The sequence below is a fragment of the Mesoplodon mirus genome, assembly GCF_964341445.2.
Source record: "Mesoplodon mirus genome assembly, chromosome: 5".
In the NCBI taxonomy this organism is placed as follows: domain Eukaryota; kingdom Metazoa; phylum Chordata; class Mammalia; order Artiodactyla; family Ziphiidae; genus Mesoplodon; species Mesoplodon mirus.
In genome coordinates this window covers 32,975,157-33,001,482 of record NC_138980.1, presented here as the reverse complement: position 1 = coordinate 33,001,482, position 26,326 = coordinate 32,975,157, and the positions used below count along the sequence as shown (strand labels likewise).

The 26,326-nt window shown below is 60.4% G+C and overlaps 1 protein-coding gene across 6 annotated transcripts; it reads right to left on the bottom strand.

Annotated features, from left to right (window-relative positions):
• Positions 1-31: 31 nt before the first annotated feature.
• Positions 32-18,019, bottom strand: STK11 (serine/threonine kinase 11). Of its 6 annotated transcripts, XM_082620746.1 has the most exons (11): positions 17,042-18,019; positions 9,034-9,117; positions 8,141-8,230; positions 7,343-7,475; positions 7,106-7,242; positions 6,226-6,353; positions 3,982-4,039; positions 3,567-3,760; positions 1,396-1,597; positions 835-892; positions 32-573 (listed from the first exon to the last, which is right to left on the bottom strand). In XM_082620746.1, exons 1-11 carry the CDS (start codon positions 17,329-17,331, stop codon positions 472-474), a joined length of 1,476 nt encoding a protein of 491 aa, XP_082476872.1. In that variant the 5' UTR covers positions 17,332-18,019; the 3' UTR covers positions 32-471. The 6 variants fall into 6 exon arrangements, with proteins under 6 accessions (XP_082476872.1, XP_082476871.1, XP_082476873.1 ...); XM_082620745.1 differs by lacking the exon at positions 835-892; XM_082620747.1 differs by lacking the exon at positions 835-892 and having other exon boundaries at positions 436-573; positions 1,396-1,602.
• Between the last annotated feature and the right edge of the window lie 8,307 nt (positions 18,020-26,326).

Here is a 26,326-nt window from a genome sequence, read left to right as displayed (position 1 = left end):
ACAGTTCCCAAACATCCCTCACAACCACAGCTCAAATCCACCTGTTTTATTTTTTCTTAAAAAAGGAGAAGAAAAAAGAACCAACCAAACAATGAAAACAAGGCAGCCGCCGGGCTCCCCTGGGCACTGGGCATGCATCTCGGTCGACAGGCCTGCTTGTCCTGCCCGTCCCGCTGCGGCTGTGGTTGGTGGGAACACATCACCAGGTGTGGGAGGCGCTAACGAGCGGCAGAGTAAAAAGAGGGGTCAGGGCGGGCGAGAACCAGTAGTCTCAACGTAAAGTGCATGGCGAGGGCTGGCATGGGGCCGCGCTGGGCCCACTCCCTCCTCCCCCGGCCGGGGGAAGGGGCTCAGCACAGGATTGCAGTCAGCAGGAGGTCATGTCCACCGGCCACCAGGGGAGGGCGGACCCCAGTCCCTGCTGTCCCCCAACCACAGCCCTCCAGGACCCTCTGGCTTCCGGAGGGGTGGTCAGCACGAAGGGTGCAGCGGCGGCCTTCCTGGGCAGTGGGCGGCAGGCCAGCAGTCTGCGGGAAGACTGAGCAGGACCTGGCCGGGGCTCCTGGAGACAGGCTGAGACCAGAAGAGAAGGTGGGTCACTTTTGGGTCAACGCAAGGCCCTGCATCCCAGGAAGCAGGCCCCCCCCTGGGGCCGCCCAGAGGGTGGGGAAACTGAGGCCTGGTCATGCCTCAGTGCTGTCAGACGCCTCAGGAGGCCAGGGAGGGCTGCGCTGCCTCAAGGGGCCACCCCGGGCATCGCTGGCCACCTGGCGGGATTACGCACGGCCCTTCTGCCACGGAACCGGGCCTCCCTCCAAAGAGTTCCTACCCCACCTGGCTGGTTCTGATGCTGGCAGACAAATTCCTTGGGGGGCGTTTCAGGGGCAGCTCCCTGGGAGAGAGGACATGGCTGGACAGGGGCTGTAGCCTCAGGCCCCTACCCCACTGCTCACATCCTGAGCAGGCGATGGGGTCTCCAGTGCCTCTGGGGCCCAATCGCCCTTTGTGGACTGGGCAGTCAGGGCTGGGAGGAGGAAGCAGGGAGAGGAGATGACGGCCTCAGTCAGAGCCCAGCCCCTCCTGGCCTGCTCACCCTCCCACCCCCCCACCCCCCAGCCTCTGACGCCAGCATTGCCCCGTCACAGCAGCAGCCTGGCGGGGTTGGGGTGAGCCCCGCAGGTCTGCAAGACAGGCTGCCGGCTTAGGGGCCCTGCTCCTGCACACGCCGCCCCCCGACCCCAGTGCGTGGCCAACGCCCTGATGAAAGTGACCTCCTGAACCTCCAACCCAGACCCTGGGGGTGACAGGCACAGGCCGTGACGGTGACACCAGCCAAGCAGGGCAGTGCCCACAGCGCGCCCCCAACCCATTCCTCCGGTCCCGGCCACGTCCCACCTGCAGGCGGCCACTCTCACTGCTGCTTGCAGGCTGACAGCCGGCGGATCTTGCTGCTGGCGGAGCAGGCCTTGCGGGCGGGGTTGGAGGCGGCGCTGGCTCGGCGCTCCGCCCTCGACCTGGCTGACTCGGTGCCATTCACACACACAGCTTTGGGCGGGCCCCGGCTCTGTGCGCTCCGCCCAGCCTCCTCCTCCGGGACCTGTCCTAGGAGGGAGAAGGCAAACGTGTGCTGACTGGGGGTCCCCGACCAACACGCCCCCAGTGCCCCACCTGCCTGGGCCCAGGGCACCTCCACCACCTGTCCCACCTGGTCCTGCCAATGGGGCCCTCATCCAGGGAGCAGCGGGGCTGGCCTTCGAGCCAGCCACGGTGGGGCCCAGCCTGCGCTCACTTGCCTGTTCAGGTGTGAGTGGAGCCCTGCACTCAGGTGGGTGGGAACACGGTGGACACCAGGGACCTGGGGCCCGAGCCTCGGCTCTCTCACCTGTGCGATGGCCAGACCTCGCTGGGCCCCGTGGGACTCGGAGGGGCTGGGCTCGGGCCGGGTGTCTGGACTCGGCATCTCTCCCACAAGAGCCCGCCCCGGCTCTCCACGCCGGGCACAAAGGGAGAGGCCGTCACAGGTGCCTGCCATGCCCTGGCCCCGACCGTGTGGGCTGCCAGCCCTTACCGGGTCCCGGGGCCGCCCACCCTGCTGTGTGCCCACTGAGACATGGGGAGAGGGAAGGGTGCAGGGAGCCTGTGCTGCCCACGGTGCACCCCCCTCCCATGGATGTCATCAGGAAACGGCCCTCAGCTGCCTCAAGCCCATCTCCGCACACGGAGCCCCGTCTCCGCCAATGGCGTCCCGTGCCTGCCTCAGCCTCCGGACCTAGCCGGGAGGCACCGGCCCGTGACCGGGAAGCGTCTCAGGTCAGGACCCAGAGTGTGGGGGTGGGGGCAGTGTCGGCTGCCTGCTCTGATGGGGGAGGGGGGCTGCAGGGGCGCCAAGCACCGAAACTCTGCACAGGTCACCTGGGGCCCAGCCTCCGGCACAGTGACCATGGTCAGAGAGCGGCTGGAGGGCACGGGATCTGCCCCACATGCCCTCAAGGCACTGGAGCCACTGGCCCCGACCAACCAACACCTGGCCCAAGGCCCAGCACCAGCCCTCGGGGTGGACGGCAGGACCAGGGACAGACCAGGGACCCAGGGGAGAAGCTGAGAGCCTCTGACCGTGTCCACACGACAGGACCAGAACGGGAGGAGCCCCAACACGGCCCACTGCCGGCCCACGGGCAGGTCAGCAAGAAGCGGCTGCCCGACCTCAGCACAGGATCGTCCATCCCCACGTCTCGTGTGGCGGACGTTCCCAGGCCAGGGATCTGGCTCGGGCCCAGAGAGCTGCTCTTGAACAAGCCCTCCCCCACCCAGGCAAAGCAGCCCCAAGCCTCTGGAACAGGCCTGAAGAGACGGTGTGTGGTCAGTGCCTCTACAGCCGGCCGACCAGCAAGGCTCATGCCCAGGCACCTGTCCTGGGGCCCCAGTGCCTCTGAGAGGCAGGACACCTTGCTTCTATCCTGTGGAAGGGACGGAGGCTCCAGGAGGCCTGACTCAGGACTGGACCGTGGCCAGGGTTCCCAGGGCGGGGGCATCTCACCTGACCCCAGGACCCCAGGGGAAACAGCTGCAGCCAGCTGCACCAGAGGCCTGAGTGTGCCCCCAGAAGAGTGGGACACGCGGACCCACCCTGGGGCTGCTCCCTGGAGGCCCCGCTGGCCACCCTGCACACGGGCTCTTTCTACAGTAAACACCTAAGCCTGGCCGGCGAGCCAGAAAAAAACAAGCATGACCCGCACACACTCAGCGTGGCAGACCTTTATGCAGGAGCCTGCGGAACCAGCCCCGGGACAGCACAGCACCAAGGGGCGGCGGGTGGGGCAGAGCTACACTAGGGCCCGGGCTCTGCCCAGAGCTCCTCGACGGCCCTGGCCTCAGCTTCCTCTCCAGAAAGGTCTGAGCACTGGCTCTCCTGCGGGTCTCTCTCTCTAAGCCCTGCCTCAGACGCCTCCTCGCCACCTGAGGAAGAAGGCCACTTGTCAGCAGGGTGGCCACTGCGGGGAGGGCCACCGGACCCTCGGGCCGGGGGCGGGGCCTCCCCACTTCTCCCGCAACCCCCGGGGACTCACCGGGCACCGTGAAGTCCTGAGTGTAGATGATGTCGTCCTCAATGTCGAAGAGCTCGTCATCTGCGGCGTCGGCGCAGCCGTGCAGGTCCTCCAGGTAGGGCACCACCGTCATGCCGCGCCACCGGTCCTTGCAGTCCGCGCTCGGCGGGATGGGCACCGGCTCCTCGGCCGGCGGGTGCTTCTTCCGGAACCAGCTGCGGAAGCTGGCGGGTCAGGGCAGCCGGGGGCTTGCCTGGCTCCCCACGTGGACCCACCCCCAATTCCCGCTGAGAAGCACGCGGGGTGGGGAGGGAGAAGGGGCCCAACGGGAGAGACTGAGCCAGCAAGACCCCCACGGCCCTGACCTCCCCCTCCCCTTCCCCCACTCGCTCTCACCACATGGGGCCCCAAGTGGGGGAGCCCTGCGGGGACTCACCTGTGCTGCCGGATCTGCTGTATGGAAAACCGCTTGGCCGGCTCGTATTCCAGCATCCCTGCCAAGGAGACCAGCGGTGGGTGCAGGGGCCAGCACGGGCAGAGGGCCCTCCCCTGCCTGGGAGAGGTGGGGACGCCCGTGGGTGCCCGTACAGGGGAGGGGGTGGCGTGAGTGAGCGGAGCCCCCTCCCCTGCAGGCCTGGCCTCTACAGCTGGGCGCCCAGCACGGGGGCAAAGATGCTAAGCCTGTAGCTGAACGGAGGCGGATGCAGCCGGGGCTGTCTCCCTGTCTTGACACGAGGGGCTGCCTGGCAGACACTGCAAAGCGAGGGCGGGAGAACCAAGACCACAGAAGGCTGGGACGCAGGACGGACAGCCCACCCCAGTGACCCTGAACCTGTCCACACGCCCCAAGACAACAAAGCACATGGCTTGCCCCTGCTGGTGCCCGCCCGGCTCTGGCAAGCAAAGCCTGTGACTGGCCATTCTAGCCAGGACACCAAAGCCCCCCGAGGCAGCGGCAGGAGAACCAGAGGCCTCGAGGGTGACACACCGTACGTAGACACTGGTGTGAGGGCCTTTTGCCCAGCACCCGAACACTCAGAAGGGGCAAGGCTGACCTGCAGGCTGTGCTGGGCTGGCCTGAGGCAGCAAAGGGCGGCACCCCCCCCCCAGGGCTGCAGGGGGCCCAGGGCCCGAGGTCCCCAGGTCCCCAGCCCCCACCATGCTCAAGTGCCCACCCCCTTCCCCATGGGAGGACTGAGCGTGATGCAGAGAGGGGGATGGGGGCGGCAGGGCTCTGCACACCACCTCTTGGAGGTGCCTTTGTTCTCAGGAAATGAGAGGCCATTTCAGAAGCTGGGGCTCAGGGAGCTGAGTGTCTGGGTGGTGTGGGAGAGGAGGAAAGGTCACGGTCACGGCCTCGCTGCAGGAGGGCAGGGCCAGGGCGGTGTTCCGGAGACTCACAGGGGAGGCGGCCAAACAGCCCAGCCGGGAGGAGCCTGCATGCAGAGTGCAGTGCAAAGGCCCCAAGGCAGGCCTGGGTGGAGGAAGCAAGGATGGGACACCCTGCCTGGATCTGGGGACAGTGACACGGGTGCCCTCTGCCATCTCGTCGGCCCCTCTTGGGACTGTTTTGAGCGTTTATGAGAGTGAGGGTGGCAACAGATCATCATCTGTGTCACTGGAGCAAAGAAAGCTCCGTACAGAGGTAACTCTGACCCACCAGCTCCTGGCGAGGGAAGGAGAGTCTGAAACACCAGCTCACTGCCTGCAACGGCCCTCGGCCCTCAGTGGAGCTGGGGGAGGCCAGGCGGCACGTTCCAGGCACCCCCAAGGACAGGGCCCATGAGCTGCTAAGGAGCGCTCAGGTGGGGAAGGCCGGGACTAAGCCAGCCAGGCCACCGCCTCCCGCTTGCTGGCTCCTCCCATGTTCCAAGACCCCAGGCGGGCGGTATGCCCAGCCCTCTGAGGGTCCTGGGGCAGTTGGCAATGCAGGCCTGGACTGCGGGGGGGGGGTGCGGGGGGCGGCCCGCAGAGCACTGGGAACGCGGCTGCTGAGCTTCATTTCACCTTCACTAACAAGCCAAAGAACCGGCGAGACTCAGTCAGCAGAAAGCTCAGGGGCCACACAGGACTGTGAAGATCCTCTTGGCTGTGCATCACACGAAGGCAGGGCACTGACCCAGCGTCCAGCACAAGCCGAGGGGCAGGTCAGTTACACAGAGCCCGGGGACTGTGGGCAGGGAACCCAGGACGGTGCCGGTCGCACAGGGCGATACCCTGCATGTGCTGCGTCATCAAAACTAACTTTGAGCAAGCCCCAGAATGCTGGTGTGGCTCCCGCCCATCCACACCTAGACAGGCCCCTGCCATGCACAGACAGCGCCACCTGCTGTACAGCCCGGGAACTGCAGCAGGAAGAGGCCCCCACAGGAGACCCCCATGCAGCAGGCGGACTGGGGTCCCCGCTGCTACTTCACTGTAGGGATGGGGGATCAGAACAGGGTGGAACGAAGGCCCAGGGCAGGCAGTGGAGCCCAGAGGAGCCAGCGGCCCCGCGCAGGCGCCCCTGCACCCACTGCTCTCCACACCCAACTAGGCTCTGCACCACCCTGCCCCGCCCCACCCCGCGTCGGGGAATTGCACAGAGAAGGGCCGGCCCACGGGAAACCCACGGGGGCCCCAGTACCCGCCGCCAGCCTGCCCACCCCCGCAGCCCAGCCTCCTGCCTCGAGGGCCTCACCTTTGAGCAGGTCTGAGAGTGGGGGGCCGCAATCCCCCGGGATGGTGTAGTCCCCCTTCCCGATGTTCTCAAACAGCTTGTAGATGTTGTCCCCCTCGAAAGGGTACAGGCCTGTCGTGATGTTGTAGCTGCGGCCCCGGGAAGGACAGACCAGTCAGGAGGGCCTGCCTCGCGCCCCAGCCTGAGGCCAGCCTGGTCCCGAGCCTTAACCACCCCCACCTGTGGGGACTTGGACTTGGTGAGGAGAATGTTCTGGAACACATGGTGGTGGCGGCTCACTAGGAAGATATGGAAAGCCACCGGATGGTACGCTCTGACACGGTGGGTCAAGGGTACACGAGTCAGCTCTCAGTAACATGAAACGGGACACCCACGACGGCGGCTGTGCGCACAGGGGGCTGCAGCGTGAACTCGCCTCGGGCAGGAGAGGCTTCCAGAGAACCCAGGCCCACTCAGTGCCACCTGAGCTCACGGAGGAACAGGCGACCACGTGGCGGCGTCTGGGTGGGGGGTACGCAGCGGTGGGCCAAGCATCGCCGGCAACTTGTGGTGTCTGAGAATTCTCAGCCCCAGGGGTCAGGACAGAAACACCCGCCCAACAGCGACTGTGGCTGGTGTGGGAAGCAGCGCAGGTGGAGACCAGCACAAGCCCGAGGTGGGCGGGGGCCAGGAGGATGGCCGGTCCCAGTGCCTGTCCCCCCACCCATGGGGACTCCTGACCCCAGCTCCGTGGCCTCCACAGACTCTGGGGGGCGGCAGCAGCTGGGGGACCTGCCAGGAGGGGCAGGTCATGGAAGCCTGAAGCCCAGAGGGGGTACCTGGGGTGCGGGGGTGAGGGAGGACCCCTGGGGTGGAGGGACCCAGGCCCAGGGGCACTTACAGCGTGACCCCAGCTGACCAGATGTCCACCTTGAAGCCAGAGAAGGTGTCCAGGCCATTGGCGATCTCGGGCGGCTGGAACGCAGGGGAACCCTGGCTCGTCCGGCACGTGTCGTCCTCGGCAAACGGGTGCAGGGCCTGTAGCAGCACCAGACAGCCCTCAGGGAGCAGCCCTCGGGGGGGCCTGGACCCCACCCCGTGTCCCCACCCTGGGTCCGGCTTGGGGGGGGTCACCTACCTCGGCCACGCCCAGGTCAGAGATCTTGAGCGTGCCACCCGTGGTGAGCAGCAGGTTGCCGGGCTTGATGTCCTTGTGCACGATGCCCTGGCTGTGCAGGTACTCCAAGCCGTCCACCAGCTGGCAGAAGTACCTGCAGGGCACAGCCTCTGTGAGGCGCAGCCCCACCTGTCGGGAACCTCAGCTGCCTGGAACGGCTGCCTGCAGTGACCCAGTGGGACCAAGGATGGGAGGCCAAGGTTCAGGGGCCGTCGGCGCTGGGCGGCCCATCAGGGAACCAGAGGGCCAGTGGCCGGGCCGAGCCACTCCTGGGACCCCGCTGCAGTAGCTCCCACCATGGGCACCTGCCCCAGCTGCCCCCCCAGCCCAGGCAGCCCAGGGGCCCTGCTGCCCCCCCCATTCCCCCTGGGGCCAGGGACCCAGGTCAACCCACTGACCCCTCACGCCACAGGCCAGCTGGTCCTACAGCAACTGGGTGTTAGGGGTTGACTGCCCAGGAGAACTAGCCAGCTGGGGCAGTACAGGCCACTGTCAGGAGCTTCCCAAGCACAGGAGGCCCCAAAGCCTCGGTGGCGGCCATAGTGGGGCAGGGAGGTGCACAGAGAGGAGCTTGTGGGGCTGCCAGGGCGTCCACAGCAGGTGGGCTGCGGGACTGCAAACTGAGCCCCAAAGCCCTGAGTTCTGAAACATACTCGAGCTTTCATTTCACTGATGATCAGAATTAAGTTGTTCGAGCGCTTGGACCCGTGAGTGACCGGGCGGGGGCGGAGGGGGCAGCAGTGGGGCCTGCACGCTCACCCGTGGGCCTGGCACACGGGGAAGCGCTTCTCGGGCACGCTGTCCAGCATCTCCTGCATGCCGCACACGCAGTACTCCATCACCATATACGTGCAGCAGCGGCAGTGCTAAGGAAAGCACGCTCAGCCGAGACCCCGCTCCAGACGGGCCATCCCCAGGGGACAGACAGATGCTAGGGGGTGAAGGCTGCACTAGTGCAGTGAGCTGGAGACCCCAAGGGATCACAGGTGCTGCAGGAAGCCCCCCGGTCATTCCACAGCCCAAGGAGAAGCTCAAGCCCCAGCCCTGGCCCCCAAAGGAGCGAGGGAGGGGCGTGTAGGCCCTGCGGAGAGAAGGCCTGAGCAGGGGTGGGAGGCCAGGGAGAGACAAGGGCAGCACAGGGGTGAGGCTGCAGAGCAGGGATGGGGAGCCCGGGGCCAGGCTGAAGCCCCCCAGCCACATCTACACCGTGGAGGGGCAGCCCTGCGACTAGGATGGAGAGGACCCCCATCACCCTGCATCCAGCGAGTCAGTGACAGGCCCCTCTGCAACACAGGCCCCTCAGCAGGCCCCCGGGCCCCTATACCCTGCTTCTCGGAGCTGCAGCCCAGGAGTAAAGGGCGAAGGCCGAGGACACTCCCAGTACACCGTTGCCGCAGTGACACACTCCCCATCCCATCCCCCATGCATCCGCCACAGGCCAGGGCCACAGCCTCCCAAACACAAGCCAGGAAAGCACCCCGCTCCAGGGACCAGGCTGACAGCAGGGCCCCAGCCCCACAAGAGAACAGGAGGTCTAAGTGGAGAACCAGCCCGCATCCTGCAGCGCCCCCCGTGGGCACTCGCTGGAGAGGGGCCCCGGCCCCAAGGGCGGCGTCAGGGAACACGGGGCACCCCGAGCCCCAGAAGGATATATCTTCTGCTTCTCCTCATTGTACAGCACGTCCACCAGCTGGATGACGTTTTTGTGCCGTAACCTCCTCAGCAGCTGGATTTCCCTGAAGACAGAAGACGGAGGCGTCAGCCAAGCCCCGCAGCCCGGCAGTGCCGCCGGCCCCCAGGAACCGTGCAGAGGGCAGCACCGGAGTGAGCAGCTCCGCACAGGGGCAGCTAGTCCTGGGCATGTCCCCGAGCCCAGCAACACGACTAGGCCCCGTCCCCGCATTTTAACTGAAGATGCACAGAGACCACAACGAAGGCCGCGCGGGGACAGGAGAGCATGCGGGAGTTGGGGCTCCAGCCAGGTCCCCGCATCCCCCCACCCCCTCCTCCCTCTGGGACTGAAGCCCAGGCTCCCCGCTGCCGTCAGGGCAGCTCCACCAGGACTCCCTGCAGGAGCTGGGGGCGGGGGGGGGCAGCTCTGCAGAAGGTTGAACAGTCACCAACTGACCCAGCACCTCCAATCAGGGCACGTGCCCAGGAGGACCGAGAGCACGGTGACCTGGTCACAGGTGCTCATGGCGGCACCGTCCACGGGAGCCCAAGGGCGGATACAACTCCAGTGTCCCCCCACACACGGGAACGTCACTCAGCCACGCAAAGGGGTGAAGCCCCGACACTCGCTACAACGTGGATGGACCCTGAGAACACGATGCTCAGTGAGAGAAGCCAGACACAGAAGGACCCACAGGGTGTGATTCCACTGATGGGAGACGTCCACAACAGGCCAGTCTACAGACAGAGAGTGGGTTCCTGGTTGTAAGGGACTGGGGATGGGATGGGGTAACTGCTGATGAGGACAGGACTTCCTTTTGGGGTAACAGAATGTTCTGGAACTAGACAAAGATGAGAGTTGCTATGAAGATACTAAATGTCACCAAATTGCATGGTATGTGAATAATATGTCAATAAAGATTTTTTAAAGTCCTCACTGGGAAGCCCAAGCATGAAACATAAGACCAGCCGGGCAGGTGAGGGGTCCCCAACGTCATGAGACCCGAGTCGCACGCCTCCCACTGTCCACATTCCATGAAGAGGTCGCCTTCCAGGAAGCTGTTCCTGACCACACCCCACCCTTGCACACCAGCTCGGATGGATCCTGTGCCTTCGACACCACCCACCCTCCCCAGCGTAGGTCCTCCTCCCATGCAGATTTCCCCGGCCCGGCACTCACGCAGCCTCTGAAGGGAGGGTGCCCCGGAAACAGCATTTGTGTGTAGCGCCCACTCCCCAGACCCATAGCATAGGAGGCCACCAACTTGTTAGAGGAAACACAGCTTTGCAGCTGCTTCCCGTGAGCTCACTGCCTGCCTGCCCCCCACCCCACTCCCACCCTCACCAGAGGGTTGCGGGTCACAGCAGTAACTCTGCCCTCATTCCCCCCATCATTCCGCGCTTACCCCTAACCAACTGACCTCTGAGGTCTGAGATGCTGCACACCATTTCAATCCACACATGAGTGGGAGGGAGGGGAGGAGACTCACAGACGTTGGGGTCACCCTGGTTTATACCACCTGACTTTTGGGATTTATCCTGGTGTACAGTGTGAGCAGGGATCACACTCAATTTTCCCCCAAATAAATGACACACAGTAGCTCCACCTCAGCACTGTGATGTCGGGGCGTCCTGGGCTCTATGGGGTGTGGAGCAGGATCCCTGACCTCCACCCCTTTGATGCCAGGAGCCCCCCTCCCTCATCGTGACAACCACAGATGTCCCCAGGTATCACCAGGTGTCCCTGGGGGTAAGACGGCCCAGGTGAGAGTCCTGCTATAAAGGATCAGGAACGTCCTGGGGTGTGGGGAGTAGACCCTGTACCGCCCCTTCTGGCCTGGGAGCCCCTCCTGACCTCCGGCAGGTGCTCCCTAAACCTTCCCACCTCGGGCCCCAGTGCTGGTCCCCCAGATCCCACTCACTCATTCAGTCCTGCAACGGACAGGCCTTACCAGGCCCCTGTGGGTCAGGCCCCGGGCAGGTGGGTGCCCTGTTCGTGGGGGCTTGGGTGCCCCTCTGATGCTCCGGGTCCACCACCACTTGTCAGGGAGCGGCCCTGTGCCCCCAGGCGTCCTTCCCGCTCTCGCCCAGATCACCCCACAGCTCTGACTCCCGGCCTTGCTTGCTGCCAGCTCTCCAGGGCCAGAGCTTGGCTCTGGTGACTCAATGACCCTCCCCCGCAGGCAAGTCCCCTCCATATCTATCTGACAGTCGAGGGCTGGTGGCCGCCCCGGGCCGCACGGCACAGCAGCCTTTGTCGTGACAGTGGTGACCAGGCCTTTGGGGTCCCTGCCAGGACTGAGTAGAGAACTCCTCCTCGCAGGGGTCCCAGGGGCAGGGGTTCCAGGGGCAGGTGCAGAGCCGGCTCCCCTCAGAGGCCAGTGTTCGGCACCTGCCGTCCACCCAGCCAGCCAAGTACCCACTGAGCTACCTGGCCAGAGCCGCCATGGGGTCTGCGGCCCAGAGGGGAAGGGTGTCACATGGGGAGCAAGCTGTCACAAGCTGCAAGCTGGGGGGGCTGAGAGAGGGCCCAGAGCAGACTCTGACCCTGTGCCAGCCTCCCCGGGAAGCTGGCTCCGGGCACTCTCCCTCTCGTCTCCATCCAGAGGCGCTACAGGGGCTAACTAAACCGCACGTGTGGACACCAGGAGGCCCTTCGTACCTGGAGCCAACGCGTGGCCACCACCTGGAGCGCTTACAGCCAGGCTTCAAGCAGCGTCTGCCGACCCCAGAGTGGGAACCCGCCTGAACGCGGACACAGGCTGCCAACAACATGCATGGCAGCTCCGGGAGGGGGGCCCGTGGCGAGTCACGGGGAGCTCACCCCAGGCCTTCCAAGGCGAGGACAAGCCCCACGGCTCTGCCTTCTGTGCCGTGAGATACCTGGGCCTGGAACCATCTTCCGGGCCGCACCTCCCCATCTGCCCACTGCCCTTGGGGCAAACTTCTGTGCCGGAGGAGGCGGATGGCAGCACCCCTCCCTCCACAATTAAACAGCTCACCCCCTACTCCGACGCCGACAGAGCCAGCCCTGAAGGGAGGTCCCCGCGCTGTGGGTGCGTCGAGCGCTCATGTGGTCAGTTAACTGTGATGGAAACCTCCTGGAGAAAAACATGTAAGTTCCATTGTGGATACCAGGGAAGTGGCTACAGTGTCCAGCTCCTCCGAGAGAGGAGAACCACGCCCACAGGCGGCATGGAGATGCGCGCTCCGAGCGGGTAAGAGGGGCGTGCAGGAGGACCCCCGAGACATTCACTGCAGAGACCGGGCCAGGGAGGGGCCGCTACACCTTCTCTGAGTTCTCCGTCTCCTACAAGGCACACCACTGACCGGAAAAAAAGAAAAACAGTATTTAAAGAAAGAGGAAAAGCCAGGCGCTCAGCCAGGATGCAGGAAGTAAAGTGACAGGAAGCCGAGCCTTCCGGCCCAGCTGCAGCTGCTCAGGGCGGGTGTCACAGGGACCTGCCTGCAGTGCCGCCCGAGCAGAGCGGACTGCTGGGGACGGACTCGCTGACTACCCACGAGGGAGACGGAAGAGCCCCTGGAGCTCACAGAGGAATGGAAAGGAGCTGCCCCCGCGGTCGCCCATCCCAGAGCCACCAGGGGTGCACCCACCTCACTCCCTCCAGACGGGGATGGGGACAGGGATGGGGCCACAGAGAGCAGGGGAGGAGACGATGGCAGCTCTGGACAAGGGACGCTGAGGAAGACCCCCTTCACCCCTTGGCCTCTCTGCTGATGCTTCTAATCATATGGCAAGAGGCCATCGGGGATCCGGGAGGGAGACTAAAATGAGGAGAAATTCACTAAAAGTGAAGTTCAACACAAACACTCGCTCATGCAGCTTCCCAGAGCACAATTCCTAACGGGCACCAAGTGGGGACAACCCGAATGTCCACTGACGGGTGAATGGATACACCACGTCCCTCCACACCCGGGAACATCACCTGAAAAGGGGTGAAGCACTGACACTCGCTACCACGTGGATGGACCTTGAAAACACGATGCTCAGTGAGAGAAGCCAGACAGAAGGACACACGGTGTGCGATTCCACTGATGGGAAACGTCCAGAACAGGCAGATCCATAGAGACAGGGAGTGGGTTCCTGGTTGTCAGGGGCTGGGGGAGTGACTGCTGATGGGGGCGGGGTTCCTGTTGAGGGGATGGGATGTCCTGGAATTAGAGGTTATGGTTGCACACTCTGTGAAAATACTAAATGACACTGAGTTACCCGCTAATAGTTGAATTTTATGTCATGTAAATTATGTCTCATTAAAGCCGTTAAAAGAACAAATCGCCATGCAGTGCGAGGTCAACATGGGATACAGGGCAGCTTTGCTGTGATTCCCAACACACTCCTGAGTGAGGAGCCAGTGTCCCCCCCCGCCCCCTGCGCCCCGGCCTGGGGTGTACCCCAACGGCCCCCAAGCTCCCACTGCATCTCACAGTCACCCCCTTGACCAGGGAAGGACCAGACAGGGAGGCCGCGAGGACGTTCAGTGCGGGGCGCCTCGGTGGACCAGTTGTGCCCTATCGCTGCCAGCCTGGCCTCACGGCAGAATCCTTCCCAATGGGGGGTGGGGGGCAGGTGCCCCAGCAGATGCCAGGACCTGGCAGAGGCCACTCAGGACGGGAACAAAGGGCAGCAAAGTCCAGGCTCTGCTGCACGTGCTAAAATCTCAACCACTCACCCCCCCCAGGTTCAAGTACCTGCCAGTCACCGCTGGCCTGGCCGAGGGAGGCCCAGCCTAGAGATTGGTGTCGGTCTGCTGGGCCCCAGCCACACAGGCAGGGACGCCGATGAAGAAGGAGGCTGGCAGGGCCCTGAGCCACCCAGCGCCAGCCCCGCACGGCTCACCAAGCACCCGCACCCCGCACACACTGGGTACAGACCCCGACCTGCCCGCACACAGACGGGCCGTGGGGCACACAGACTGCCCTGGCCGCTGTATGCTTCTAAACAGCTGATGAAAGTATCTTGGGACAGGTGAGAATCCCGTGAGCGGGACCCATCTATGCCACCCAACTTCCCCGGGGGGGTTGCGTCAGAGGGGCGTGTGTGCCCACCGTCCGTATGGGCGCGAAACCCCATGGCTGCCCCCGGCCAGGGAGGCGCCAGCGCGGCTTCTGATGCCAACCGGGAAAGCAAGCAGGTACGACTTACTGTTGAAAATGATCCTTAGGGGAGTTTAATTTTTCATTAAAAAGTGCTTGAATAGGTAATGAAAACATGCTAAAGAAAGGCTCAAAGGGAGTGTGGCAGAGGCATTAGTATTAAAACGATGAGTAATTTTTGTCTTACTTCTTGGTGGTTTTCAGAACTTTCGTGTTCTACAATAAGAGCAAATTAGTCTTTGTGAGCAAGAGGGGGACAAGCACAGACCCACAGCAGTCCTCCTGGGAGGAGCCACAAGAGGGGAGGACCTCCTTTAACACAAAGTGCATCTTTAAGGAAAAGCTTCCCATCCCAACTGGAGCTGGAGGACTCCTGAGGCTTGTCTGGAAAATTCTGGACGCTTCACTCCACGAGAAGAGTCTGGAGTTGAGTTCATTAAGTCTCTCCAAGACAAAGGAGCCTTTTTTCCCTGCAGCCGCCTGGCGGCAAGGCTGACCCAGAAGCCTGGATCTCTGGGCCGGGGAGTGGACTCCCAGCCCTTGCTTGAGCCCAGGGCCTCACCTCCTCCGGCCTCCAACCCGGGGCGCTCTGTCAGGACTCAGAACAAGGGGACAGGGTGCCTCCGAGCAGGGCGCGCCCCCTCACTGCGCCCAAGGAAGGAGGCGCGGTGGGTTTTAACCCGCAGCCGCATACCCAGCAGGTCCTCACGCCACATGCTGCAGACGGCAGGCGGCCGCATGGGGCCAGCGCTGCGCTCCAAGGGGCCTCAGAGAGGTGAAGACCTGCGCTTCTAGGGCTAAGCTGGAGGAACCAGTCCAGGCCCTGCAGCTGTGACACCTCGTGTTGACTGCCAGGCCGGCTGTGGACCGCCAACCACTCTGCCTCCCAGGCCTCAGTTTCCCCTCTGGTTCTTCCGACAGACACTGTGTCTCCACAGCTCCTGGGACCGCGGCTGACTGCTCAGGAAACGAGGACTGGGAGCCAGCAGGCTGTGACCCTCCACTGGGGCGGCAGAGCGCAAGGGTACTCTTTGGGTGGTGAACAAACGTCCCCTAACTTGACCTTGGGCATGTGCATTTGCATGTGGGGAGGGCCTTTATCACGTGTACATCATGCTTTGGCAGAAGTGGGCCCTCGACACCTCCATCGTGTCTGCGGATGTGCTGGGACCCACTCAGCTCTGCTGCCCCCAGTCCACGCCCCTGGACGCGTGCACTCCCTGAAGCCCCAGGGATGGCCAGCAAGGTGGGCTTGGGTGACTCTAGCCAGACAGATCAGTTGGGGCTGGAAACCAGCCTGGCCCCTTGGGGACGGACTCTAGGAACCCCTCCTACCTCGGAGTGCTACTCCCAAGAGGCTGGGGCCTGGGGTGCCAAAGCAGCCCAGCATAAAGCACCAGCACCAGAACACCTCCACGGACCCAGGCCGACCTCAGACGGAGGGAGGGTGCATCCAGGCTGCAAGAGCACAGCACCCCGTTCCCTGGACAGATCCAGGGATGAGGCCTAAGAGGAGCCAGGAGGACGAGGACCAGCCCTGGAGAGCGGGGAGGGAGGTGCGGGGGGGGGGGTGGTGCAGTGGGGCCCAACCCGGAGCAGCGGCCAATTGGCATCCCGAGGGCCACGTCTCCCCCACACGCTTCTGCCTTAATGAGAAAATGTGACTTAGAAGCAGGGAGTGGGGATCTGATCAGAGGCGTGGCCTCGCTTGGCCCACAGGAGGGCACCCGCTGTCCCCTGGCCTGTCTCCCCAGGACACCAGTGGCCCCTGCCCCACCCCTACCCTGCAGGTAAGAGACGGGCATAGAGAACTGAACAACTGGCCCTGGGGCGCCTGGCCCCACCTTCGCCGTGGGTCCACAGCTGGGGCACTGACCACAGCCAATCAGGTCTCAGCACCCTGCTCCCCGACTTGACCACCCTAGGCATCCCAGAGTAGGCGAAAACAGCTGGGCAGCGCGCTGTCACACCGCGTAAGAGCAGGGGGGCCAGGAGGAGGGAATGAAAGTGGATCTGGGAGCAGCACTCCCAGTACTGGCCAAGGTCACCAGCCAGTCCCGCTGCCGCCTGGCCCGTGAGATAAACCCCTCGGCTTGGGCAGGGCAGGGCCCCCCCAGGCAGCAACGATAAGGAGGGGTGGCCCCTCCTGAAACCAGCAAGAGGGATGGAGGCAGGGCTCCCACCGTCCTGGCGGCGGGGGGGTGGGGGGGTCTGCACACAGACCCCACCATCTCTGGGATGTCAAGGGGCAGACGGGCGCCTGAAAAAATCCGTGTAAAAAGTTTGCGGGGTCACAAGTCGATCCCCTTCTCAGGAGTCACCGGGCCTGCGAGTCGCCAAAGTGTCCTGTGTCACATCCCAGGAAAGTGAGAAAGGGCGAAGTCCCCCCTGCTGACTGATAAGCCGGTGCAAACAATTATTTTTGGCAACCGCACGGTCCCCCTCCAACAGGATAAACAAACCGCGTGTCCCCGGCCCTAGTAAGAGCCACACGCTGCGCGGAAACCTGCCGGCGGCGGGCAGGCCCCTTTCCGAGCCCAACTGCTCGCAGCCAAACCAACGCCGGCCGCTTCCATCGGGTACCTCAGCCCTCCGGACAGCTGGGAGGGCAGAGGGGGTGAGGGGCGCCCCCTTCCGAGGAGGGTTCCGCATCGGCCGAGACCACAGGACGCCCAACCGCAACAAGCTAGCCTGACTTCACCAAAGTACCATAGTGAGTTGCCCAAGACCTTCCCCAGCTGGTCGGCTCGGGTGCTTAAGGAAAGAAAGGACGGAAGGAAGAAAGCGAGAAATGGAGGGAGAAGAAAGGGAGGAAAAGAGGAAGGAGGGGGCCGCCCAGCGGGCCGCGCCCCCACCCAGGAAGCCCGCACTTACTTCTTTACGTTGGCCTCCCCGTTGGGGATCCTCCGCAACTTCTTCTTCTTGAGAATTTTGACGGCTCTCCGGCACAGCGTCTCCGAGTCCAGCACCTCCTTCACCTTGCCGTACGACCCCTCCCCCAGCAGGTCCCCCATCAGGTACTTGCCGATGAGCTTGGCCCGCTTGCGGCGGGGCTGGTAGATGACCTCGGTGGAGTCGATGCGGTGGATGAACGTGTCCATCCCCACCGACATCAGCTCGCCCTCTGTAAACATGCCCAGCTGCTGCGGGTCCGCCACCTCCATCCTAGACCCCAGGTCTCCGACTCCCGCCGGCGTTCCCTTATCCCCTTTCTGAGCTTCGCGGTGGACGGTTCTTCCGTTTGTCACCCCCCCAAAAAAATTCCCTTCTCCAAAAATAAAAGTCAACAAAATCTCAAAAAAAGGAAAAAAAAAGAAAAAAAAAAGGAAAACCCTTCTTGGAAAAGAAACGATTGTACTGAACGTGAGTTCAAGAGGCGCGCCTGGTCCAGAGCCCGGGCAACCGGGCGTGCGCAGCGTCCCAAGTTTGGGGGCCGCCCGGCCTCGCAGCTTCGAGGCGGGCCGGCGCGTCCACGGGGGCCCTCGAGAGGCCGGTGGGGCCGGGAAGTGCTAGGTCATTCTCCAGGGACTTTAGACCCTCGAACGAACACGGACGCGGCAGGATCGAGTCTTCTCCGCGCCGTCCATTACCAGCGGCCCATGGCGCGCGCCGGGGGCCCCGCACAGGCCGGCCCCGGGGCCCCCAGAGCTGGGCAGTTGAGCTTAGCCGGGGGCCGGGCGCGCCGCTCGGGGGCGTCTCCCGCCGGCCTCGCCGTCCGGTGAGCACGAGACGCCGGCAGGTGCGTGTCCTGAGCGCGCGGGGCACCTCCGTCCGGCCCAGCCGGCTCCCGCCAGCGCCGGGGCTGCCCGGGGCCCGCCGGCCACAGGGAACAAGCCCCGTCCGAGCCGCCCACTGCCCGGGCGCCCGCACACCGGCCCGGGACCCCGAGCGGCCGCGCGGGCCCGGCGGGCGCCCCTCCCCAAACGGCAGCCCGCACTCGCTCTCCGCCCGAACGCCGTCGGCCGCGGGCCGCGGGGCGCGCGGGGCTCCGGGCGGCCGAGGCGGCGCAGGCCGCAGGCCCCGGGCCGGGGTTCCGGAGGCCGCCGGAGCCCGGGCGGCGCGTCCCCCGCCGCGGCCGCCGCGCGCGTGGAGCAGGCGGGGCGGCGCGGGGACCCAGCCCATGCAAGGCGGCCGCACTGCCGGCCGGCGCCCGTCGCCGCTGCCGCCGCGCCCCGCCTCACTCGCGAGGGCCCCGGGCCGCCTCCCCCTTCCGCGCCCGACACGCCGCCGCCATCTTGTTTACCTCCTCCCCCGCCCTGGGCCGCCGCGCCGCCGCACGCCCGCCGCGGGCCCGCCCCTCGCGGAACCGACGTGCACGCCCGTTGGCCGAGCCGGCCTGCCCCGCCCCCTCAGCGAGCCCCGCCGCCGCCGCCCATTGGGCCGTTTGGACCCAGGCGGGCGACCGAGCGGGGATTGGCCCGAGCCAGGCCCCGCCCCAGGGTTGGATACTCCTTGCTCATTGCTCCGCGGGGGCGCCCGTCAATGGGAGGGGGCGGGAAACAGGCGCGGGGAGGCGAGGCCACGACGCTGACCTGGGAGGGGTTGGGGGCTGGGGTCGGAGGTCGCGAGTGCCAACGGCGTCCTCGGAGCCGGCGGGGTTGGAGCGCAGCCCTTGCGGCCGGGACGCGGCTCGGGGACCCTGGTGGGTCCCTACCAGGGCCTCTCCCCCGAAACCCCGTTTGAGGCGAGGTCAAGGGTCAAAAAGTAGCCGAAAGTGGCCAATTCGAGGAATCTCTCGGCCCAGATGGGGAGAGAAGTGCGCTGGGCGGAGTCTGCCCAAAGAAACTCACGGGCTAAAACTCAGAACCCAGCTGGGATGGTGTCAGCAAAGTGCTTTTGGATGAAAAACAAACAGAGTTGGCAAAATACTTAGTGAAACTGAAAATACCTCCAGGCCTGTGTTGTTTTTTTTTACCTTTCTGTTTTTTATCGCTAGATTCTTACTTTGCCGGAACAAACTGCTTGTCTTGAGTGGAAACGTTGGGAGCTGACACCATCGGATTTGAGCTCCAGGTTGGGGGTTCTGAGCCTGACACCTGTGAACTACCTAAACCTATGTGCAAAATTGAGTGTGCGCATGTGCTTGTTCTTGGGGACATCCGTGAGTTTCATCAGATTCTCAAATGACCCACAGAAGAGGGGTTTCTGTGGCTTTGGGGGTGGGGGCCACAAGTCACACCAACATACCAGCAAGTCCTAATCAGAACATGTGGATTAGCCCGAGATTTCTAAATCATAAAGATCAGAGCAGAAACCACTGAAACAGAATAGAAAGAGAATAGCGAAAATTGATGAAGCCAAAAGATTGGTCTTTGAAAAGATCAAAACAATTGATAAAACTCTAGCCAGACTGACCAAGAAAAAAGGATGACCAGTATCAGGAATTAAAGAAGGGATATCACTACAGACCCTACAGATATTACAAGGATTAGATATAGGAACGACTCTATGCCTATAAAGTCAACATGAAATGGACCGGCACCTGAAAAGGCACTAAAATGAAAGCTTACTCAAGAAGAAATAGATAATTTACATCGTTTTATATCTATTAGAGAAATTAAATCTGTAGAGAAAAACCTTTCTTTTTTTGGCTGCACGGCTTGCAGGGTCTTAGTTCCCCCATCAGGGATCGGACCCAGGCCCATAGCAGTGAAAGCACAGAGTCCTAACCACTGGACTGCCAGGGAATTCCTGGGAAAAACCTTTCAACAAAGACAATTAAGGCCCAGATGGTTTCATTCATGAATGTCCATCAAACATTTTGGGAAGAAGTAACATTGGTTTCAAACAATCTCTTCCAGAAAACTAAAGAAGAAGGAACATTGCCCAACTCAAATTCCTTTTGGTATTTTCTATGTTTTTGACTGCTGGCTTATGCCTAAATTTCTTGGAATCTGGGGTGTTTGATAATTTTGGCATCTGTAGGCCTCACTCTCCTTCACTCCACCCCTCTCCTGATGTTCAGGACACATGGAAGGGACTCGGGAAATGTTTGGTGACCATTGCAGAAAGAGTCCATGAAGGTGAATCTCAGCTCAGACGCCACCTTTTCTGAGAAGTCCTCCTGATCATTCCTTTGAATGTAACCCCTTTCCAGTTTGATATTCTCCTTAACACTTGTCACCAGCAGAAATTGTCTCATTTATACATTCCGTTACCCGTTTTTCTTCAGTGTCTGCAACTACACTGGGAGCTCTCTGAGGCAGAGGCTGGGTATGTCTTGGCCACTGCTGCATCCTCGGCAGTTTGAGCTGTGCTGTCCAGTACGGCAGCCACTGGCCACATGTGTCTGTTAAGCTCCTGTAATGTGGCTGCTGGAATTGAGATGTGCTGTGGGTGTAACCACACACTGGATTTTGAAGCCTTAACGTGAAAACATGTTAACATAATATATGCGTATATACATACATATATGTGTGTATATATGTATATCTTAATAATTGTAATGTGAAAACACCCAATAACTTACATTGATCACATGTTGAAATGATAAATTTTGGATATGTTAGGTTAAAATAAATGTTATTAAAATTAACCACTTCAGGGAATTTCCTGGCAGTACAGTGGTTAGGACTCCACACTTGCACTGCTGGGAGCCCAGGTTCGATCCCTGGTCAGGGAACTAAGATCCCACAAGCTGTGCAGTGCAGCAAAAAAATAAATTAATTAAATTCAATTAGATTAACCACTTCATACCCACCAGGATGACTATGATCAAAAAAAAAGGATGATAACAAGTATTGACAAGGATGTGGACAAACTAGAACTTTCATATAGTTGGTGCAGCCACTTTGGAAAAAAAGTTGAAAGTTTAACATTGAGTTACCACATGGCCCAGTAATTCCACTCGTAGGTGTCTGCGCAAGAGAAATGGAAGCATACGTCCACACAAAAACTTGTACACGGGTATTTGCAGGAGCATGATTCACAGTAGTCAAAAAGTGGAAACAACTCAAATGTCCGTCAACAGATGACGGATAGACAGAATATGACATATCCACACACTGGAATAATATTCAGCCATGAAAAGGAATGAGTCATTGACACACATGGATGAACTTGAAAACACAGTGAGAGAAGCCAGACACAGAAGGCCACCCAGTGTGATTCTGTTGATGGGAAACATCCAAAACAGGCAAATCGCAGAGACAGAGAATGGATTCATGGTTGTCAGTGGCTGGGGGAGGGGCTGGGTGTGTGTGACTGCTGATGAGGACGGGGGTTTCCTTTCCAGGTGATGGAATGTTCTAGAATCCTCCTTCCATGCTCCTTACAGGTGACTGAGGTTTGCAGAGGCAAAGCCCCCTGACCAGGTGCCTGGTGGAGCGGGCACTCACATCTCAGTGCCCAGCCTGGGAGCCCCCAGGAGCCCAGTAAGAATTCTAACATCATCCTCTCCGGGTGATGCAGGCCTTGGGGCTGCCCAGCTGTCGTGCTTATGTAAGGTTCATAGCAAGCATCAAACCCAAGCCAGGCTAGCACAGAGCCAGTTTGGGGGGACCTTCCCAAGCACGATGAGGTTGAGACCCCTGTGAGGGCTGCTCTAAGCCTCTCTAGGGACCTTCTCACAGGCCCCAGCCCTTTGCCCAGCAGAGAGCCTCAGCTGCGGAACTGGGCCGGGGCAGGCGGGTTGGTTCCTGGCTTCTCCTATACCATCTCTCTGAGTGGAGGAGTAACAATACCGTATGTCATCAAATATAAGAGCCATGGTAAGTGAGATATACTATTACTTTATGAATCACCACAAAAAGAAAAGACTTAGCAGCCAGGGATGACACTTTGGACCTAGAGAGGCAGCGTGACCTCTGGGACAGTAAACTGTGACAAATGGGATTAGTAATAGGCCTAAGCCATAGTTACAAATATTTACGGGAGCCCTGGGAAAAATGCTTTGCCAGCATGCTCTCACCCTCACCATCCTTCGGGTTCTGTTAAGGACCCTGGGTTACAGGTGGGGCCCAGGTTATATAGGTGGGGGGCCCCAGGATGGGGTCTCAGGTTACCATTGAGGGGCTTCAGTTTCTAGGTGGGGTCCCCAGGTTATATGGGGAGGCTCTAGGTTTAGGTGGGGGGCCCAGGTTACAGATGGGAGCCCCAGATTACAGGTAAGGGGCCCCAGGTTACAATGGGAGGCCTCAGGTTATAGACGGGGGCCTCAGGTTGTAGTGGGGGACCCAAGGTTATAGGTAGGGGGGATCATGTTACAAGTGAGGGGCCCCAGGTTTGAGGTGGGGACCCCAGGTTATAAGTAGGAGCACCAGGTAATAGCAGGGGGCCCCAGGTTATAGGTGGGTGGCCTCAGATTATAAATAGAAGTCTCCAGGTTATGGGTGGGAGCCCCAGATTACAGGTAGGGGACTCCTGGTTATATGTTGGGGCCCCAGGTCATATCAGGGGCCCCAGGTTATACATGGAGCCCTCTGGGGCTCAGGACTTTCCTGTGCCCCCATCTCCTCCTGTGTACCCCATCCCTCTCACCTCTCACTTCTCCAAATCCCGCAAAACTGTCACACACAGACATGCATGCTCAGCCGGGCCCCAGACTTGCTCGCTCCTTCGCAGCTCCCTCGCTGACCCCCTTCCTTCCCTCAGCTCTGATAGCAAGACCCCCTTCACCCCTTCCGTGAGGACCGAGGAGGCAGAGGTCTTCCTGGACCCTCTCCTGGTCAGCTGCCCCACCCTGGGTCTCCTCCCACTTGGCGGGTCTCTTAAATGTTGGGCTCTTGGCCCCAGGACCACCCCTCTCCAGAGGCACAGCTAAACCCCCACCTGCGGAGTGGGGCTCCCAGGAGCCAGAGGTGTCGTTTCAAAAACGGGGTCAGCCTCTGCCAGGAATCCAGCCATGGTTAAGTTAGGAGATGGGTCTGTGTGGACCAGCGTGGCCACCAGGGGGCGGGTGGGGATTGTCGCCGAGGTTAGCCGGGTACGGGCGTGAGCATGTGTGCATGTGTGCGTGAGTGTGTGTGTGTGTGTGTGTGTGTGCGTGTTGCCAACAAGGGAAGCCACCTCAATGAGAAGCCCGCGCATCGCAACGAAGGGTAGCCCCCGCTCGCTGCAACTAGAGAAAGCCCCTGTGCAGCAATGAAGACCCAACGCAGACAAAATTAAATAAATAAGTTTATCAAAAAAAGAAAAAAAAATGCCCCCGTTCCCCCCTGTAGTTACCTCCCTCCCCCAGCCCTTCCCAAGTGCAGATCAAGTTTGGGCCTCTTAGTTTGATCTTCTCTGGGATGTCACGCAGTGGAATCAGACAGTAGGAGCCTGGTCTCCTTCACCTCACATAATTCATCTGTGATTCATCAGCGTTCTTGAGAGCACTGACTCCTTGTTAGGTCTGGATGATGTTCCTTCATACGGACATTCTGTAGGGTTTTTTTCATCCTTTGACCAGTTGAGAACCATTCGGGTTGTCTTCAGTTTTTGGTGATTACAAGTCATGCTACTATGAACACGTGTGTGCAGCTTTTTCTGTGGACAGAAGACTTCATTTCTCTTGGGTTAACACCCAGGAGTGGAACAGCTGGATCATCTGGCAATTCTGCATTTCACATTTTGAGGAACCGCTGAGCTGTCTTCCAAAGTGACTGCATCCCCGCTGGCAACATCTGAGAGTTCTGGTGGTTCTGCATCCTTGCCAGCACTTTGTTTTGTCCAAATTTTTTTGGTTTTGGTTTTGCCATTCAAATAGGTGGCACATTACCACACAGGCATGCACAAAAATGTGGCCACATAGAGGAAAGGATGGATGTTCAGTTATGTGCTAAATAAATATAGTAGAATGTTAATCGTAAGAGCTAGGTTTTGAGTTTTTAACCACAAAATCCTTTCAACTCTTCTCCACACTTGAAAATATTCATAATAAAAAGTTGGAAGAAATAATCCAAGGGACTTCCCTGGTGGCGCAGTGCTTAAGAATCCGCCTGCCAATGCAGGGGACATAGGTTTGAGCCCTGGTCTGAGAAGATGCCATATGCCGTGGAGCAACTAAGCCCGTGTGCCACAACTACTGAGCCTGTGCTCCAGAGCCTGCGAGCCACAACTACTGAAGCCTGCGCGCCTAGAGCCTGTGCTCTGCAACAAGAGAAGCCACTGCAATGAGAAGCCCGTGCACCACAATGAAGAGTAGCCCCCACTCGCCGCAACTAGAGAAACTCCACGTGCAGCAATGAAGACCCAACGCAGCCAAAAATAAATAAATAAATTTATAAAAGAAATAATAATCATCCAAGGGTGGACTGGAGAAAAAAATAAGACCGGCCAGGGGTGGATACTGGTTGAGGCTGGATGGGGGGGGGCATCTACTTTCTCCTCTCCTGTGTGTTTGAAATACTCCATAACAAAGAGTTCGGGGGCTCATACCTCACACCCCTTAGGATGGCTATGAAGGAAAAAAAACAGAAATAACAGGCTTTGGTGAGGATGTAGAGAAATTTTTGGAAGACTTGTGGACAGCTGGAGGGAATGTAAGAGGGTGCAGCTGCCATGGAAAACAGCCTGGAGGTTGCTCAAAAAATTAAACATAGAATCACCATATGACCCAGCAATCCCACTCCAGCGTACATACCCAAAAGAATTTAAAGCAGGGACTCGAAGAGATATTTGCACACCCATGTTCACAGCAGCATGATTCACAACAGCCAAAAGGTGAAAGCAACCCTAGTGTCCATCGACCTATGATGGATAAACACAGTGTGGTCCATCCACACCACATGGTCCATCCGTGGTCATCCTCAGCCATGAAAAGGAGAGAAGCACTGACACTCGTTACCACATGGATGGACCTTGAGAACACAAATGCTGCAGCAAGGCATAGAAGGACACACAGTGTGTGATTCCACTCATAGGAGGTCCTTATGGTTAAGATGCTGAAATTTATGTTATGTGTTATGCTATTTTATGTTACGTTACCCCTAAGACGTATGTTACATTACGTTCTTTAAAAATTAGGAGGTCCAGGAAACAGTGTCTGGTCTTCGCTGGTGGGACCAAATGGTCCCAACAAGGGCAGTGAGGCCACATCTTCTGAAATGACAGACAGCTGCCAGGGCTTGCTCCCTGGTTCACTTGCCCATGTGGAGGAGTCGGGACCACGTGGCTGTCCCTGGCAACCCCAGGGGGCTAGGCCAGGGTATTGTCTGGCTGAGATTCCTCTGGGAGGACACCCAGGGCACTGTGGGAGTGGGATGTTCATCTGGGCACACCTTTTTGTGGTAAAATACACATAATATAAAATTAACCATCTTCCCCATTTTTCTTTTTTTTTTTTTTGCTGTACGCGGGCCTCTCACTGTTGTGGCCTCTCCCGTTGCGGAGCACAGGCTCCAGACGTGCAGGCTCAGCAGCCATGGCTCACGGGCCCAGCTGCTCTGCGGCATGTGGGATCTTCCCGGACCGGGGCACGAACCCGCGTCCCCTGCATTGGCAGGAGGACTCTCAACCACTGCGCCACCAGGGAAGCCCCCTCTTCCCCATTTTTAAGCTGACAGCTCAGTGGCATTGAGCACTTTCACACTGTGGTGCAACCATCCCCACCATCATCTCCAGAACTTTCTCATCTTCCCAAACTGAAACTCTGTCCCCATGAAACACTGACTCCCCAGCCCCTCCCCCAGCCCCTGGCCCCCACCATCTACTTCCTGTCTCTGTGGATGTGACTCCTCTGGGGACCTCAAGTGAATGGAATCAGACAGTATTTGCCCTTCTGTGTCTGACGTATGTCACTGAGCATCATGTCCTCAAGGTTCATCCACGGTGAAGCAGGAAATCTCCTTCCTTTGTAAGGCTGAGCAATATTCCGCTGTGTGGATGGACCATGTTTGTTTATCCGTCGATGGACACTTGGGTTGCTTGCACCTTTGGCCATTGTGAATCCGCTACTGTGAACATTCACACACAGGCAGGTACCTATTTGGGTCTCTGCTTGCAGGTCTTCTATTCACACCTAGTAGAAGAGCTGGTGGGTCAGGTGGCAATTCTGTTGAACTTTTTTTTTTTTTTTGCGGTACGCGGGCCTCTCTCTGTTGTGGCCTCTCCCGTTGAGGAGCACAGGCTCTGGACGCGCAGGCTCAGCGGCCATGGCTCACGGGCCCAGCCGCTCCACGGCATGCGGGATCTTCCCGGACCGGGGTACGAACCGGTGTCCCCTGCATCGACAGGCGG